This window comes from Corylus avellana, chromosome ca6 (genome assembly GCF_901000735.1).
Source record: "Corylus avellana chromosome ca6, CavTom2PMs-1.0".
NCBI lineage: Eukaryota > Viridiplantae > Streptophyta > Magnoliopsida > Fagales > Betulaceae > Corylus > Corylus avellana.
Genome location: NC_081546.1, coordinates 28,139,871 through 28,159,969, shown reverse-complemented (window position 1 = coordinate 28,159,969; position 20,099 = coordinate 28,139,871). Strand labels below are relative to the sequence as shown.

At 33.0% G+C, this 20,099-nt stretch overlaps 1 protein-coding gene across 2 annotated transcripts; it reads right to left on the bottom strand.

The window, feature by feature from the left end:
- Nucleotides 1-884: 884 nt before the first annotated feature.
- Nucleotides 885-13,287, bottom strand: LOC132183816 (probable cyclic nucleotide-gated ion channel 5). Of its 2 annotated transcripts, none has more exons than XM_059597255.1 (8): nt 13,193-13,287; nt 11,350-11,432; nt 9,577-10,159; nt 8,231-8,443; nt 4,857-5,155; nt 3,018-3,129; nt 2,323-2,559; nt 885-1,813 (listed from the first exon to the last, which is right to left on the bottom strand). In XM_059597255.1, exons 2-8 carry the CDS (start codon nt 11,406-11,408, stop codon nt 1,106-1,108), a joined length of 2,211 nt encoding a protein of 736 aa, XP_059453238.1. In that variant the 5' UTR covers nt 11,409-11,432; nt 13,193-13,287; the 3' UTR covers nt 885-1,105. The 2 variants fall into 2 exon arrangements, with proteins under 2 accessions (XP_059453238.1, XP_059453239.1); XM_059597256.1 differs by having other exon boundaries at nt 13,203-13,287.
- Nucleotides 13,288-20,099: the final 6,812 nt, after the last annotated feature.

Below are 20,099 nucleotides of genomic sequence, written 5' to 3'. Positions count from 1 at the left end.
TGATATATGTCATTAGATTAGATTACATAATTTTTACTTGGTACTTTTGATAGGATTAATAGATGTTAGTTTAAAAATGCACATGAGAATGGGTTGAAGCATATCTATCTACTAAATGTGCATGTGAGAATTACATGCATTAAATACAAATGTCGACTGGGTCGAGAAAGTTTGAAGGAATGTCCTCCACTTTGTCCAAAGGCTCAATTATGGTAATGCTAATGGGCCTTTATTCTCAGTTGGGAAAGATGCGTTGTGCTTTTCATAAAGCTCGCCTGTAAAGATCGACTATGAACAGTTTGAGTTATACCTCTAAACAATATGCGAGTAATATTCGACAAAAAAGAAAAAGAAAAAAAAAAGAGGGAAGGTGATCAGTAGGATCCTACGACCAAAAAGAAAGTGTGTGCTACACTTGTGAGTTGTGATGGCAGATTAACTTGAAATCTACCCTTCTTTATATCTCTGTGAAGACTTCTTTGCTATAGAATTGATTCATCAAGTTAGACTGGTCCATTTTCCTCCAAGAAATTCTTGGGTTCTAGTGATATATGCCATTATGGCATAATCGATGAACGAATTTTGCGTGCGTGCAATGATTCTCTTGTATACGTCCTGTATACTTAGGTTACTCCTCTTGCGATTTTAATGAATTTGCTTTACTTTAGTCCACTTGTGTACACCCACAAATTGCTGGTAGATGAACAGTTAGCATAGTCTATTTTGGAACACAAACTGTGTCAATAGCTCATTTTAATCATGAAATATGAAAAAAAGAACTTGGAGACAGTTATTTTTGCAACAATGTCTAGAACATTAAACCAACCCCAGGGGCAATCTGCTAGGGTTCTTGCCTCTTTGGTTGGATGGGAAAACAGGCAACATAAGCATATTAACTTTTTACATTTTCTTCCAGCAAGCCTTGCAATCGCTATTTAAAGTTGTGTAAAGTTATACATTGTTTTTTGCCCCCCCTTGGAGCAATGTAAAATCAGAAAAAAAATAATAAAAAAAAATCAGTCATGAGCATATGAGCATATCAAACGAATTATTTTACATCACAAGTATCTCTCTCTTAATTTTTTTTTAGGTAACACATCACAAGTTAATCTGCATCCTCAACAGCAAAATCAGGCTCAGGAGGCTTTTGCAGTTTCACTAATTCCCTAGCAGTCTTTGCAAGCCGATTTCGATGTACACCACGAAGAGCATTTGCTGCAAACCTGGAAGCTAAGAAAGTGGCACCAAGACTGTATGAACCCCCACCAACATTGTTGCCGGTCCCTTCCAACCCTTTTGCTCTTTCTTCTTCTTCTTCCTCCTTGCGTTGAAGCTCCATAGTCTTCCGCTTGGAATATCGGCGCCATGCTGCTTGGATAAAGCATGCGGCCCAAGTCCTCCACTGCTGTGAGTAGAAACGGAAGGTGTGTTGAACCTGTCTACTGTGAAGGCGCCTAAATTGACTTGCAACAAATTTCAACTCTTCAGCTGTAAGAGCGAAAGCCTCAACCTCTGTTATAGCCTCCACAGTCCGAGTAGAAGATGGGAGGTTTGATCCCGATTTGGGATCCAGTGCCCAGGTTAGAAGCTCCTCCCCACAGAAATCACTTTCATTCAAAAAACTACGGTTGAAGAAGCCACTCCTCCCACCATCGGTGGTTACACTCTCAAGGCGACCGCGTATGATAAAAAGCATCTCATCAACTGGATCTCCTTCCCGGACTAAGAAAGTACGCTCTGTGAATAAACATGGTTTCAGTCGCTCACAGATGGCATCAAGCAATCTCTCATCCATACTCTCAAACAGAGGAACCTACAATTACCAGCAAAACAATTAATGACATTTCCAAAACCAGATACCAAAGCACCAATTACATAGAGACCAGTAGGAAGGAAAAGAAGTACAGATCCTATGGAGAGACTAGAAAGACAGATGCCAACTTCTCAAGAACACAACGTATACCTCCCTAATAATGAACTTAAGAACAGTCTTAATCAGATACGAGCATGGAAATGATTAATTGGCATCAGATGCACATCAGGATAAACAAAGAAGCCTTTATATATGATTCATTTAACAATTACGAACTTGTTGAGACATTATCAGCTTCTGGATAGTTGTGACGCATGCAAAAAATGCAATGCTCAAAATTTTTTTTTTGGTTCCATATGCTTTGCAAATAAGAATATGACCCCTTTTTTTTTTCCAATAATAAATAAGATTGTCACAATACTCGATTGTTGCCTATATATGACTATCCTCACCACTAAAGGATATATACATGAGCCAGAGCAAGATACCAAAAAGGATTAAAAATTTACCCTCCTCACTAAAGCCAGACAGAGGTGCCGCTTGATATCTCTTCTAAGATCCTTTGGTAGACTCTGAACCAAACTCTCTTCATCCACCCCACGTGTTTCCAACCACTTGTACTGATCATAACGTCTAACCCGCTCTTTAAGGCCTTGTGGTAGCAAGCGATGATGCATCCACTGTTCTGAATCACGTCTTTTAACCCTCATCTCCTCAAGCCGAATAGTAAGCGATTGAAGATAGGTCTGTCACAGTAGCACAATACCGGGAATTTAATATTCTGTTTCTCATACTATAATTTCCTTTTCCACGGTTGTAAGATCTCAACATCAACAAAACATGCATTTAGTGAAATTGGAATGGAAATTTATATTTATAAAACGATGAACGGTGATTCTAAGATACGAATAGAACAAGCAGTGAACTTGGCTAAGGGAGATTATAGCAACTATATGGGTTAGCTACACTATCAACTTTCACATTCACTTCTATTTGTCCAGTTCACATCTTCTGTTCATCTCTTGATAAATAAAAGTTGCATTATTTGTTTCCAACGAGCATCCAACAAGCAAGGATCTCCTTGACTAGATTCACGGCTGCCTATACACAAAAATGCATCACTCCCAGAAACTTCAGTGGGCTCTAAGCAAAAGAAATCAATCTGTATACAAAAGTTACTAAAAAAGATTTGCTTCAAGTTTACCTGCATGTTGCCAATCAGAAGAGCAAAGAGGATGAGGCCAAATATGGCTAGAGCTATGGAAAATATAACCTCTCCAGGATAGGTACTGGTTGCAAGTCCCTGGCCAAGTGTACTGTAGCAAAATCACAGAAAATGTAGTTCAAGTGTGGAAACTTAATTATAATTATCACTTGTATGAAAAACCTAATTATAACTATAGTTCTACTTACATGGAAACCAGTGGATGAGGGAACCACAGTCCCATTTTAAACTAACTGATGAACTTAAGCAAAATAAACATTTTCAATGGTCACCCATGCGCCTCAACTCAAGTCAGAACATCTTGGCACGTTGAATAGATAATATTAGACAAAAAATTTGTTAAGGAAAAATCAAAAGTGCGTGATTGTGTTGAACACACAACCTAAACTCTATTCATGTAGTTGGTTATAAAATGAGAAAGCATACCTGTGACACAGATAGAGAAATAGAAACAAAGAAAGTATCACTTATTGACCCCAGAAAGTACAGCCCGAGATATTAGAAAGAAAGTTCATATTACTAATATTATTAAAAATGCACTCTACGTTCAAAAGTATATAGATTTAGAAAGAGCTAGAGCTATAATTTCCCTCACAAAATTGATGAGAATCTTCCACAACACAACTTTAGAAAGTAACTAAATTTGTGGACTCATTGCCTGAAGAAGTTGGATAATAAAGGATTGTAGAAGTCTTTTTTTGTGTGTGTGTACCATTTTTACAAAAGAAAGAAGCTAAAAACAAATAGGGCCATATGCTTATGCTCTGGAGATTAGTCTGACTTTTTCCGATGAAAATATCCTCATTACCATATTAAAAAAATAAAATAAAATAGAAGAAGATCCAGGCAATCATGTCACTAATAAAAGCACAAAATCTCAACTGAATTTTACCATCTTCAAGTGTGTTCATTATAAACCCTTTTCATATGTTTAGAAGCCCAATGTAGTTAATCCTGCCCATTCCATCAACTAATCTCAGCTAAGGGAATTTAACTAAAAGAAACCTAAAGGCCAAGAGTCTCTTACAGTACACTACTAAAATAGCTTGAATGGTTACATGCTTAAGGATCTAAATAGCAAAAGTCATAAATTAATTTTGCTGTGGTATCACTAAATCATCAACTAGTTGAAATTTACCAGCTAATACTAAGTATACGAAAATAGTGACTACACATAAACTTTGCAAAGCCCTCATATGGATTATCAAACCAGGAAAAGAATAACTCCAGATAAACCCAATTGGCCCCTTCCAGTAGATATGCATTACCTACCAAAAAACTAAAAACTAAAATCTATGGTGCCCACAGTTTGTTTGTTTCAAGGGTTTGATGCTGAAATAGATAACTTAAGTGGAAATAACAACTTTCATTTGAAAGCATGGATGTAAGTGGAAGTATGGAAGCACATGCGCTAGTTATCCAATAATTTTTACTGTACAAATTTTATGGAGTTCAACAAATATACATATATATATATATATATATATGTTCAGATGACTATAGTCAATCATGATAGATGATGAAGAACAAATACATAACTAGAAAGTTTAGATGTTCAAAGACTTCGTAATTATTCCTATATACAGAACCCATATCTCTTGGCAAAAGATCTATGAGCAGTGGCTGTACATCATTAAAATGAGAATTGAAGGTTCACTCTCAGTATATAGCATTGGCCTTCATAATCTGAATGGACAAATAAACAAACTCCTTCAAGCGAAATACCAAACTGAAACTACCCCACTACAGGCCAAATAAACAAACTCTCCTACCGTTTATAAAGCAGCATCTGGTTGGAGAAAAGAAAAATTAATATACCTTAAATTCTGTAGCCCCCACCATAAACAGTAACAGTATTTGGGGACAAACTTCATGGATGAAGCAACTCCAGATGACAAAGCTTTTACATAGATGCCATAATCAAATGGTGGGTTATCACCAACCGCTGTGCAATTTAAACTAAGAACAGTCTGCCAGGTATTGTTTTCCACAGGTTGGTGGCAATACAAAGAACTTTTACAAGCTTCTCTACTATCAGGAAATTCTTTAGAACAACTCTCCTGCCAGCATGTGTCATTGCGTTCTACAGCTAACAGGTACCAGAATGCCCCAACTATCTGCAAAGATTCATCCAATAGATAGAAAATGTGTCACAGAGACGTGTCATTTCCTTCTTAATGAATAAATATTGGAATCTAGCTGATTGCTGAAAACGATAACATGAGAGATTTAAATAGGATTGTACATGTTTTCTTGACAAGAATTAAGTTAAGAAGAAATAAAATCAGATGGCTATTTATTTAAATGCCAAATGTTAGCAGAAATGACAGTCTTCTTTTTTATTTTGTTTCTTTGATAAGACTTCGCAAAGAAAAACAAAGGAAAACACTGAGGTACACAGGAAGTGTACAAAAGATTTCCTCAACTGTACGATCTGAAATTCAATAAGTCAATAAAATTCAAAAAGGAAGAAGGAACTCTGCCCAAGGATATCATCCAGTCATACAAAGACCTTAAAGACAAAAGCCAAAGCATATTAGAAGGCAGCCCAACCCTATTGAAATTCATATAATTCTTCTCACTCTAGATAGTCCCTACAAAGCATAGTGGGATAGTTCCAGCTTCTACTGTGTTTGTGACAACCAAACTTCTGCCTCCAGCATGCTAGCAACCAGAGTTACCATAATTCAGAGGCAACCCTCTTCAAGTCATCCCGACTCGCCTTCCGCCTTCCGCCTTCCGGTTTCTGCCAGGACGATCAACAACAACAGGCTTAACAGAAGAGAGACCAACATTCACTCCCTCACCTGAACCCGGAAGGCAACCCACTGCGCCCATTCTGACTTTCCACTTGAGAGTGCAGTTAGGCCTGGACCGGCATTGGCTTAAAACCTCGGAGACCTCGAACCAAATTGGGCATGGGCCCTTAGCTTGCATCCTAGCGGGTTGGGCTGCCAAATCTGGGCTTCATTTAAGCGCTCCTAAGCCCTTAGAAGAAAACAAAGGGGCCCTCCCTAAAGCAAAGGCCTTCGATTCTTGAGGAACGCCGGGGTGACAGGAACTTTGAGCCCACTCCTGCACCCAAGTCCACAACAGAATCCCCCCCTCCCACACTCCTGGGCCGGCAATGACTTAAAACCTTGGGCTCAAAAACAGAGCCTCGAAAGAAACTTCCCCATGCCAATGGGTAAAAAGGATGGTGCCTTCCCATTTGGCTTGGGCTTGGGCTCAACGAATTTCTCCTTCACAAGGCTTGCATCTAAAACAGGGCCAATAGAAGCCTGACCCACCTTTAACCTCTTCAAGCAATGTTCCACTTTCTTTTTAAGTAAAGCCAACAAATTCTTCAGGGATCGTACCTGAAACATCCTTAGATACCTTAGCACCGACATAACCAGCTTGAAATCTAGGAATTCCTGCAAATACCTCAGACGCTCCTCTGCCGCTGTCTACCCTTCCCCTCAGGTCTCTACTGTCTAAAAAACTAATATTGGCCCTAGAAGAAGTGACAATTTCCGGAGACCGCCCCTCCCCGCCCCTACCAGAGCCTCTGCATACGACCTCCTTCCAACATCCTCCACCGGGGCCTTACCTGCTAGCAGCAATGAACCGCCACCCAAACTGATCGTCTAGAAGCCACCAAGAGGCTTTTGGGTATGCACAGCACTGCTCATTGCCAGTAAGACAACTCCAAGAAAGCTACCGCCATTCGCAATTCAATGGCACAGCTTCTTCAGGATTGCTCAATTAGTTTTCAACGGAAAGAATTAGAGCGCAAAGGAAGTTTAATTGAGAAAGAGGGCTGTTTTTGCTTTGTGGTTGAGTTTGCTAATGACAATCAGCCAAATTGGGAATACAAGTAGTCAAACACTTGAACAGTAAGGCACATATCACTATGAAATGGATCCAGCCAAGGAAGGAGCAAAACTGTAATAAACAGGATTATTTGGATTGAGCAGACAGGTTCACTCAAATCTACTGCACATGTTTTACTTATCAAAAAACATGTTTTACTCCAGAATATACCATATACTCTGTTATCTTTTCCACAAACAAATTTCAGAACAGAAAGTAAAAAGAATAAAACCTTTGAAAAACAAAGGGTCATCTGTGGTTTGTTTGAACAAAAAACCAACACTTGGTATAAATCCAGGAATTGGAAGGGTTGGTACACCACAAAACTATATCATATAGAGAAGGATGCAAAGGATGATACAATTATCTTGACCAGTGTATTAGTTTGGTGATTAGTTTATACTTGGACAGGTGCATTTTTGCTCCTTTTGTGATTAGTTTTAATGATTTTCTTGTTCTTTTTTCTCCTTCTACATACAGGTTTCTTTTGTATACTTTATGTGTACTTAGGTTGCGCTATGAGCTTTTAATGATATTTTCAAATTTTAATTAAAGTGCGAGGCGCCCCTATAAAATAAATAAATAAATAATGTTTAGGAACTAATACGACGTTGACTAAATAAAATATTTCTACAAGTTTGTGGCCAATCTTCTTGGATATATAATTGGACCTTGCTACAAAGAACCAATTCATTCCTACATTGTACATGAATCAATCCTCTTTGTTTTGAAAAACCATAATGGCTCATAATGGCTTTAGGCTTCGCTCCTTTTTTCAGACAAAAGTCTATCCACGCACAGTTGTTTAGATATGTTTGTTTGCAGCTCCTAGACTATTCCTGCCTTTTGCTTTTATATTGGTTTCAATTTTATGAATACTTCTACATATTTCAAAGCATAATTAATCTAAAACACTTTTAAGCCCTAAATCCATCATCATTGCCTCCCCCGTGATTATAAAATATATACCTCCTTGAAAATAATATCGTTACTAGCAAGTTTGAATTTCAAGATTTGCACTCAATTTATTCAATTTCAGCTAATATCAGGAAAAGAGATGATTGCAAGGAAGAGCGTGGTATGGCACATAGATCATATTTGCACTTGTTGCCACGATATCAGCCAAGAAGAGACAGCTTGTGAAAAAGCTCAATGTTGCAGCTATTTGCTCATAAATAAATTGACACTGAACCGAGGCTAACAGGGTTTCGGGAATATTTCATGCAACAAAAAAAAAACCCTAAAGTAGCAAGAAAGGTGCATCCAGATGGTCAACAAGACAGATTCACAACAGTGGACACTATGATAACATGCTAACAAACCAATCAGGAACTTACATGACTAGCGAGCATGTATAGTAGCAAGTAACATGCAGCACCTGCCCAAGCAGTTTCAGCAAAGACACCTGCCGTCCTTTTCAGTTCTGAAGTTAAAGGTAAGATTCGAAGAAATCTGGGAAAATATTGAAGCAAGACAATGAAAAACAAGGCTTGTTTTGTCGCCAGTACATCTGAACCTTCTGAATTCTGAAGAAATCTCCATACAACAATCTGCACAATTTTAAGAAATGATAAAAAAATTAAAAAAAAAAAAAGGTTTAGTCTAGATATCACCTTAAGTCCAGCAAATCTGTAAGTATGTATTACAATGCCAACACACTTTTCAGGAATTCTATCAGTATCGATCGTCACACATCTTAAAGCAGCAATAAACAAGCATCTCATGTAGACATCAAATTCACTTGATGTCAAGAGCCTATCATGAAATTGGGGCCAACAATTGCAGCCACATCTTGGCCTAAAACTTTAGTGAGCTCATATGTGCATCGGGCCTGTGAGTAAGGCTAGTAAAAAGGGCCATAAATGCATTACCATTTTATTTTAGGAATTTAAAATGAGAATTTCCATATTTTTTGGAATGAAAGGTGTTAAAATATCCAATCCAGAAGAGCTTAACCCATTACGTGGAGAGGGCCAAATGAACCCAGCAAGTGGAGTGGAAACAAATTAACAAACAAACAAAGCGGGCTCTAACATTATGTTAGAAGCCAACCAACTAGCACATACACTCATATCAATACAAAACTCAACCATTGCATTACCTCTCTTAACTAAAGGATTTAAACAAATTTTTGATCAGCAAAAGAAAAGATTTTCTCATAATAATCATTCAGTTTCCAACAGTTCATGCCCCTAGGAACCCCCTTACACTCTAGCATATCTCTCCAATTCTATTTTTGAAATTGGAGGTTGTACATGTAGATGAATATATTATCAATTATGCAAAATCATAAAACGCTTGAGCAGAAAAAGTGAAAATGTGATTTATTAGATATAACTAAAATGCAAAATAAACAGAACAACAGATATTATTAAATAAGTGTGTATGAGAAACACATATACTGCAAAATTGTAAAGTAGAAATATGAAACGAGGGCAAATAAGAAAAAAGAAGTATTATCAATATAGTAATACACTAACATAGTTAACATGGAAATCATAAGGAAAGAACAGTCAGCTGAACTGTTTTTGATATGTTTAGCACTACAAATGTAAGATGTCAACAACATATAAAACAAAGATGGAAAATGCACAAAAGTTGAGTGCCAGCAGTATATGAATAAGGTGGAAACATGCAACCTGGTGAATAAATAAAGGTATAAGAGCAGTATGAACTTTTAGACCTGTGGTAGGGGTAGTACAGCAAGAAAATCAACGATAAAATACCGCCGCAAGTATCGCCTGGCTATTTGTGCAGGATCTATCACAAGTTCACCCCGTCCAAAAACCCGAGATGATGGGGCAATATAAGCTGTTCGGAATTGGAGAGCCATGTGAATGAGATAGAAAGCATCAACAATTGTCCGCACTGTAGTCACTGTGATTGCTAACTTTCGATCTATACCAATGCAATTTAATGACTGATTAATGACTGGAAGATAATAAAAGAGAGGGTCCACAGATACTGCCATAATACATGATACAACAGAAAGTTTATTCCACAAAAGGAGGAATTCGTCTTGAGGATCAAATATCTTCTTCTCTGAAACTTTGAGATCTTCTGGGAACACTGCCCGAGAAACCCCAAATCTAAGTGATCGACCAATTGACTTAAGTCCTTCAGATCTCTTTTTCATTCCTCTCTTGAAAGATCTAGATGTTCCATCTCTTGCATGAGCAGCAGGGCGAAATCCCTCAACATTAAATCCGCATTTATTCACTCCAGTATCAGAAGGTGATGATAATGTGGATTCCGAGTCATTTAACCTAAGAAAAGAAATAAATAGCACCACCATGCACAAAATAAGATGCTTTTTATACTGTAGCAATGGAAAATGTAGCTCAAACACAACTAAATCATCAGCCTTGAATTTCCATCACAATAAATAGATGGGATACAAGGCTAGGGTCGGAGGAGGGGGCAATAACCCTGCCTGTGACATCAACTACAATCCCTTGCCTGGCTGAAGCAACTTCTAAGACCATTTTTTTTTTGTAATAAGTAATCGACTCCAAAGGGAGAAAAAATGGGAGAGTCAAACTAATGACATCTACTTCATGAGGTGTGGTCCCCAATTGAGCTACCCTTGGTGTAACATCTAAGACTTTTTATTTTTTAATATAAATATATCTAAAAAATTGAAGAGCATCAAAAGTTGCATAATGAAACTGAAATTGGTCTTGGTCAACATATCAAAGAAATTAACAGTACAAAGTTAATATATTGAAAGCAAATTTTGAAATTACATCGAAAATTATAGCCTTCCCATTATCCCATGAACCATGAAAATTTTGAACAACACTTATCATAGTTTTTTTTTTTATAAGTAATAAGTATATTATCAAACGCGCAGAGGGGCGCAACCCATGTATACAAGAAGTATATCAAGAAACTCCTACTGATCAGAAAAAGATTTACAAAGCACTTATCATAGTTTATCAACTGAATTGATACTTTTGCTCTCGATATAAATGAGAACAAGCAGTAACTCAACAATGCGTCATTGAAGCAGTTACATTCTCAAACAAAGATTCATTTGATGATTTCAACAAGTGAAGGTAACAATCACCACAAATATGACATCCTGCTTGACTTTGAGTAAAAAGTGTAAGGAATTTTACTATTGATTGAAAACAACACCAGCACCAGAAAAGATTCATCTCCACTATCACAATTCACTCATAGTATGAGCATCAACTATAGTATTAACTACAAAGAAACAAAAACAACCAAATCCACACTGTAGATGACTCATACCCTGCCATGTGATGAAGTAAAACTTGCATTTGTACCCACGCATGATATCTATACTCCCATGGCAGCTTTAAATACTTCCCAAAAGTATATTTTTAGAACAGACTAACAAAACCTAATAATAGTCAACATATAAACAGTTTAACTTTCTTAACCTTCATAAGTTTACAACCATAATAGCGTGAAAAACTATATTTGGTACCTTAGAAATTTCTCACGTTGGCCACCCATGTATTGTGATTTGTAACCACTATCAAGCATTCTCGACGACTGAGTATATAAAACCTGCAACCAATGAAATAATTCAAGTTAAAAGTATTCATTCCAAAAAAGAAAATTCAATTTAAAATGCAATGTCCAATTAATCAAATCAACCCAGGTACTTTGGCTATATGACAAGGTTAACACCATGAACCAAGGCAACATTACACCAGAAGTCCTTTAAGTTCCAACAGTGCACTCAAGACTTCTGTGCCACATGATCACCTAAAAATTCCAGCCCAGGGGGAGGTTGAATCATACTTTCAACAAGAGGTCTCTCTACATCTCTCTTTAATATTTGGTCAGAAGTTCACCCTCGCTATATGTTTTTATAAATTGTCGTATCAACTAAGAGCATCAAGTTACATATACGCAAACATGATACTACCTATGACAAATTACTAGTGTCAAAATAAAAAAAGAGCCTGCCAAATAGCTAGTAAAAGCCAAAATTAACTTTCTCCATTTTTCTACAAAGCAAACTTGTCTAGCATCTGCATCAAGTAGTCCCAATCAACATGTTCAAATGCTTTGTTATTCAATTTACAAATTATGCCTTCAATCGCAGATCAGGTCTTGCCATCCATTCACTCGTTCCCAATAAGGAAAAAATCCAACTTTTTACCCCCAACAAAGGCATTTTGCAACACTAGCTTACCACTGTCCTTCTCAACCAGCTAGCGATCCTTAGTCAAAAGTTTAAAAACACTTCCCACAAAGCTAATGGGCCTAAATCTTTCTATGTTCAAGGCACCACTTTCTTCACCATGACCAGCAATTTTAAAGAAACCCATTGTAACCTATCTAGATCAGATTGCATATTCCTAGGAAGATGTCTAACTAACCCATGGCCTATAAACACAAGGTCTCCACTAAACTGTACTCTACAAAGATTCTAATAAAAATGTATATAGGTTCCTTCGTATCATTCTTCTCATCTAATAGGACAAAAGTTCCCATTCCCAATAAAGTTGCTCTTTTATGAAGATTGTGAAAAGACTATATATACTTCTACCCCTATCTTCAAGCCGAACGGCCCTTGATTATCCCCTCATTTCAGCACAGACACTTGGGTGGCTTTACTCTTCAGAGTAGCGCACTAATCTAAAAGTCAGACTTTTTTACTAACACCCGTTAGTGTACAAGAAATGCCCTCTAATTCAATTACCAAACTGCATCCGATTTCATTCTCTTCAATTATCTTATCATCGGGAAAGCCCCAAATTTTACAAAATACTTTTCCAACAAACTCAAATTTACTTGCTTCCTCATTTTTTCTTTCTGGGCATCCAAAAAATTATCTATGTTAACACTGCAGCACTCAGAATAAGGCCTCTCTAATGCATTGAATCCCAATCATCTGCTTACAAAAGCAGATTTCTCTCGCTTCCCACTTCTGACAAGCACAACCCAACATTCCCAAATGCTCCTTCGCACTATCAAGCTTTCTTTCTATCATTGACCACTGGATTTCATAGATTGCATCCAGAAGAAAAGCCATTAACTTTAGTGATTATGACCCAAAAGCCGTATTTAAGATTAGGACTACTCTACTCCAGCTCCAAACCTCCAGATTCCCAAAACAGCTCCAAAATCTAATCTACTTATGCAACAAAGCTAAACTAAATTCAAAATCTGACACAAAAGTTTCCGTTTTCAAATACCATACATATTCAAGCCCAACACACGTACATACACATAAATATACATACACATACACATGTACATATGTTAGCAACAACGATATGATGGAAAAGAGAGAGGGAGAGATTAAAGAGGCGTTCTTTGCATCACCTGAGGAGGCTTAGCTCATTGTCTGAGTTGGAAAAAAAGAATGAAAGTATGGTACCCAGAGAGAGAGAGAGAGAGAGAGAGAGAGAGAGATATCCTTTACCCAAAAATAATTGAAAGGAAAAGATTAAAACTTTGAGTCTATGGAAGTGGGAAATGACTGGATCGACCCCTGCGAGTGCGCAAGTTGTGTGAATAGTATGAACTAGGAAGGATGGTGGCTGCCTGCCTCTGAATTGACTAAAATGCTGAACGTTTTGAAGAGGTCAAGATAGGAAGTCAAAATGTGTTGCAGAGTTGTAAAAAATAAAAACGGTAAAAAAAAAAAAAAAAAAAAAAAGCATTTGTAATATATATGAGAAATGTAAAATTAGTCTTTTTAGAATTTTTTTTTTTTTTTTTTGAAGGAGTCTTTTTAGATTATTAAGTATACCAAAAAAATAATTTATTTATTACAGTCGAATTTCATTCACTAATTTTACAGATTCTATTAATATGACACTGACTTCTCACAATTTTATTGATTTTGACTTGTTATACTATTAAAATCTGTTAAGTTAATGAGCATAATTTGACTGTATGGAATAAGTTATTTTTTTAACATACTTGAAAATAACTTTTAAATTTATTTTGATACCACAAAAAAATAGATTGCAAATAAAGTAAACTACTTAGACTAATTTTGTATTTTCCCGTATAATTAAATTTTGATTGATAACATTTTTTTTTAATTTATTTTAAATAATAATAATAAACATTCCAAAGCACAAGTTAATTTTCTTGCGTCTGAATGCTTTTTCAAACCGAAAATATCTTCTAAAAGTCATTTTCAGTACTGTCTTTAATTTTCATTTGTCTTTTTGATATTTGATATTATAGTGTATTGTTTGTGACGTCATCAGCACAGTGTTTTTCACGTCATACACATTCCATCTCAAAATAGATAAAAGGAAAAAATTATCTTTACCCTAAAAGTTATAGGAGTTTTTTAATTCCAACTTTAATATTTAAAAATTGACAATACATTTTTTTAATGTTTTAAAAAATTTATTAATTTTTGTCTAATTTTACTCTCATTAAAACCTATTAAATTACGTAATTACCCTAAATTAAGGGTAATTACGTAATTTAATAGGTTTTAATAAAGAAATATTTGAAATAAAGGGCATTAAAATCCTACATGAGATGTACGTAGAATGATTTTTGACCAATTAGACGGTCTAAATTGAAATTTTTTGAATCATTAAAGAGTTACATTGCCAATTTTTAAACATTAGGGTTCGAATTAAAAAACTCCTGAAACTTCACGTGGGTAAAGTGAATTTAAACCATAGATAAAATATCATCAGTAATTATATTTTAACTAGCCAATGAAATGTTTTTAATGTTAGGCTATATCTTTTTCAACCTAAAATGTTTTGTAAAAAATGCTTTCCAATCAAATGATAAAAAAACATATTTTCTCGGAAAAAAATTCTCTTAGAAAACTGTTTACGTCAACACAGGCTTACTATTTTCTGGAGAAAAGAAGAAAAAATGAGCTTAAGTTTAAAAGCAATATAAGAAGTTAAATAGATAAATGATAAATGATTTTATTTGTTAAATTCCCATTTTCTTCTGGACAATCTAAAAAGAAATTCATCTTGTTTAATAAAACTTTTTCCTTCTCTCTTTCATTTTATGTTTTCAAAATAAAAATATTAATAAACAATTCAAAACATAAAATACTTATAAATCTATTTTCATCTGTCAGAATATTTACATGAACAAACATAGCTTATGTGAGGATAGAGAAAATAATAACAAATGATTAGTTCACTTAGAAAAGGAAAAAAATAAAAAATAAAAAAATAACTTTGCTCAGCTACGTTTTACTAACTTTTTTAGAGCTTTTGACAAGATAAATCTTGTCTGCCATAACTCTTTGCTTACAAAGCAAGAAAACTGGATGTCAATATTGTCTTATTAATTTGTGGCAATAATTAGAGATTATAGAATGCTTAAACTTATTGATTTTCTCAAGAGTTGCATCAAATACTTATTCAATACGATTAGGTGGGAGATCTATGGAAAATGTAAGGACTACCCATTGATTTCAAGATGTCAATATCGATATTTCTTGTTAACATAATCAAATGGTAAATCTACTTATCTAAATCACTCAAATTACATAGTTTACCCTAAATGGTCTTATTAGCATTTGTTATCGATTTGGTTTGGAATTGGATCTATTGGGATTGTGACGCATGTTTCTCATGTCATATAATACTAGCTTAGAGCCAGCACTACAAGCCGAGCTTTTTTTTTATATATAATTAAGTCAAAAAGTCTTTATAATATTATCAATAACAAATTTTATTTTCTTCTCTTAATTAACAAATTAGCTACAAAAAATGACAAATGTTCATAAAATCATTTTAAACCATAGTTTTACTTAATAGCATAAACCCACATATCCAATAAATTTAAAAATTCATAAATTTTAGTTCTTATAAATTGAAACGTGTTAAATATTTGCTCCCATATATGTAGTTTAAAATGAAATATAAAGGACAAAAAAAATTTACAATAAAAACCTAGATTTATCAATTATAGAAAATGATTGATTATTCATTATATTCCAACAATGCTACCACTTCTCAAAAAAATTGTTTGTGAGGAGAAAGTTCAACTCCTGAAAGTTTATTATATTCCAACAATGATACAACTGATAAAAATAAAGAAGTGTTATAAAATAAATGAGCATGTTGATATTTGATTGCAATTATGTTTACTAATTTTGTAAACAAAAGAATGTTGGTAGTTTAATTTTTCTTTCAAAAAAGAAAGAGATAAAAAACAGTGGCAGAAATATTGGAACACACAAAAACAAAAATGAACAACAAAAGTCAATTAAATTTACAAAAGAAAATTTGTAACTTGTATTAAATAAAATTAATAAAATTTGAATGAAAAATAATACATAAATTAGAATAAAAATTAAGGACAAAAAAAAAATGTAAACAAATGAAAAATACTAATATAATAAAAAAGAACACTTTTTTCTATATTTTTCTCGGTTCCAATGAAATCCACAAATATTAGGAAAGGTTTTGTCAAATAGTTTATCTTTTTTTTTTTTCAACCATCCTTCACTTATATAAAAGTAAATGAAACTAATTTTAAGACATAGGAAAACAAAGACAAAAAAAATCTACGATCGAAAAATTGAGTGTGAAATATATTGAAAAAATTGAGTTTCTATGAAAAGAAATTCTCTCACTATTATTTCATGAATTCAATGTAAAATTTACAAAAGAAAAGTAATAATTTGAATAAAAAATAATATATAAATTAGAAAAAAAAAATAAGGGTAAAAAAAAAATGGAAGAACATAAGCACCAGAAATAAAGATAAAAAAAATGAAAAAAATTAATATAATTGAAAATAACTATTCTTACAAAAAAAAAATTGTCGTATAATTTTTCATTGAGAAAAAAATTGAAAAAAATTGTTATAAGAAAAAAATATATATAAAGAAAGAAAATAATGTTAGTATAATTTTTCATTGAAAAACAACGAATAGAAACTCTCTCTCTCTCTCTCTCTCCCCGTAATTGATTGATATAAATAGAAAGTAAAAGAAGAAAAAATTAAAAAAAAAATAGAAAAAAATATAAGGGACAAAAACAAAAATGGAAGAACATAAGCATGAAAATAAAGATAAAAATATATATATATAATGACAATACTAATATAATGAAAAATAAATGTTTTTTTTTTCAACCATCCTTCACATATATAAAAGTAAAAGAAACTAATTTAAAGACATATAGGAAAACAAATTAAAAAAAAAAAATCTACGACTGGAAAATTGAGAGTGAAATATATTGGAAAAATTGAGTTTCTACGAAAAGAAACTCTCACTATTAATATTTCATGAATTCAATGTAAAATTTACAAAAGAAAAGTAATCATTTGAATAAAAAATAATATATAAATTAGAAACAAAAATAAGGGTCAAAAACAAAAAGTGGAAGAACATAAGCACCGGTAATAAAGATAAAGATAAAAAAAAAATTTTTTTTTTTTAAAAAAAAGTGAAAATATTAATATAATTGAAAATAACTATTCTAGCAGAACAAAACAAAAATAAATAAATAAATAAAAAAGAAAAAAAAAATTGTAGTATAATTTTTCATTGAGAAACAATGATTAAAAAATTGAAAAGAATTGTTATAGGAAAAAAAAAATAAAGAAATAAAATAACTGTAGTATAATTTTCCGTTAAGAAAAAAGAATAGAAATTCTCTCTCTCTCTCTCTCTTGTCTTTTTCCGGAATTGATTGATATAAATAGAAAGTAAAAGTAGAAAAAATACAGAAAAAAATAGGGGACAAAAACAAAAATGGAAGAACATTAGCACCAAAAATAAACATATAAAATGACAATATTACTAATATAATGAAAAATAAATGTTCTAGCAAAAAAAAAAAAAAAAAAAGGAAATAAAAGAACTGTAGTATAATTTTTCATTGAGAAACAACAATTGTAAACTATCTCTCTCCCTCTCTCTCATCTTTTTGCTTAATTGAGTGTGAAATTTATAAATGAACATTGAGATATAAATAGAAAGCAAGAGAAGAAAAGAGAAAAATAAATAGAGAGAGAGAGAGAGAGAATTTGGGAAACTTTTATTTTCTTCATTAAGATATCAATTAAATGCATTCCAAATAAAACTCCTAACATTTTAATTGTCTCACATTGAGATATAAACATAAAGTAAGAGAAGATGAAATGACGGAATTTGAAAAGCTTTTGTTTTCTTCATTTAGACAATTCAATGCATTACAAATAAAACTCTTATGTTTTAATTGTTTCACTAAAAGGCTAACATCTAGAACGCCACATGTCGCAATTCTAGGCAAGAGAATTTGTAAACCTTTTGTTTTATTCATTAAGAATTTTAAATATATTACAATTGTCTCACATTGAGATATAAACATAAAGCAAGAGAAGATGAAAAGAAAATTAGATAAAGAGAGAGAAAGAGATAATTTGAAAACCTTTTGTTTTCTTCATTTAGACAATTCAATACATTACAAATAAAACCCTTATGTTTTAACTGTCTCACTAAAAGGCTAACATCTAAAACGCAACGTGTCCCAATTGAGATATAAACATAAAGCCTATACGTGATGAAAATAGAGAATTTAAAAAACTTTTGTTTTCTTCATTTAGACAATTCAATGCATTACAAATAAAACCCTTATTTTTTAGTTGTCTCACTAAAAGGCTAACATCTAAAACTCCACTTGTCGCAATTCTAGGCAAGAGAATTTGTAAACCTTTTGTTTTATTCATTAAAACAATTTAATGCATTACAAATAAAACCCTTATGTTTTAATTGTCTCACTAAAATGCTAACATCTAAAACGCCACATGTCGCAATTCTAGGCAAGAAAATTTGTGAACCTTTTGATTTCTTCATCAAGACAATTAAATATATTACAATTGTTTTGCATTGAAATATAAACATAAAGTAAGAGAAGATGAAAAGAAAATTAGATAAAGAGAGAGAGAGAAAAAATTTGAAAACCTTTTGTTTTCTTCATTTAGACAATTCAATGCATTACAAATAAAACTCATATGTTTTAATTGTCTCACTAAAAGGCTAACATCTAAAACGCCACATGTCGCAATTCTAGGTTTGAGAATTTGTGAACATTTTGTATTCTTCATTAAGACAATTAAATACATTATAATTGTTTCACATTGAGATATAAACATAAAGTAAGAGAAGATGAAAAGAAAATTAGATAAAGAGAGAGAGAGAGAGAGAGAGAGAATTTGAAAACTTTTTGTTTTATTCATTTAGACAATTCAATACATGACAAATAAAACCCTTATGTTTTAATTGTCTCACTAAAAGGCTAACATTTAAAACGCCACGTGTCGCAATTGAGATATGAACATAAAGCCTATACGTGATGAAAATAGAGAATTTGAAATTTTTTTTTTTTTTTTTTTTTTTTTTTTTTTCATGTAGACAATTCAATGCATTACAAATAAAACCCTTATGTTTTAATTGTCTAACTAAAAGGCTAACATCTAAAACGCCACGTGTCGCTATTCTAGGCAAGAGAATTTGTGAACCTTTTTGTTTTCTTCATTAAGACAATTCAATGCATTACAAATAAAACCATTTTGTTTTAATTGTCTCACTAAAAGGTTAACATCTAAAACGCCACATGTCGCAATTCTAGGCAAGAAAATTTGTGAACCTTTTGTTTTCTTATTAAGACAATTAAATATATTACAATTGTCTCACATTGAGATATAAACATAAAGTAAGAGAAGATGAATAGAAAATTAGATAAAGAGAGAGAAAGAGAATTTGAAAACCTTTTGTTTTATTCATTTAAACAATTCAATACATTACAAATAAAACCCCTACGTTTTAATTTTCTCATTAAAAGGTTAACATCTAAAACGCTACATGTCGCAATTCTAGGTACTTTCTAATAGGACCGGTTGAGAACATGTGTTGCAATTCTATGCATTCTCTAAGCCAAAACTCGGCTTTTATATATATATAAAACCCTTATGTTTTAATTGTCTCACTAAAAGGCTAACATCTAAAACACCATGTGCCGCAATTCCTAGGCAAGAGAATTTGTAAACATTTTGTCATCTTTATTAAGACAATTAAATATATTACAATTGTCTCACATTGAAATATAAACATAAAGTAAGAGAAGATGAAAAGAAAATTAGATAAAGAGAGAGAAAGAGAGAATTTGAAAACCTTTTATTTTCTTCATTTAGACAATTCAATGCATCACAAATAAAACCCTTATGTTTTAATTTTCTCACTAAAAGGCTAACATCTAAACCGCCACATGTCGCAATTCTAGGCAA

Coding starts and splice junctions, on each gene's coding strand:
- LOC132183816 (XM_059597255.1), bottom strand. CDS start 11,408: ATGCTTGATAGTGGTTACAAATCACAATACATGGGTGGCCAACGTGAG. Junction 10,160..11,349: donor CAACGTGAGAAATTTCTAAG/GTACCAAATATA, acceptor TTCTTTTCTTAG/GTTAAATGACTCGGAATCCA. Junction 3,130..4,856: donor TGGGGGCTACAGAATTTAAG/GTATATTAATTT, acceptor ATTTTGCTACAG/TACACTTGGCCAGGGACTTG.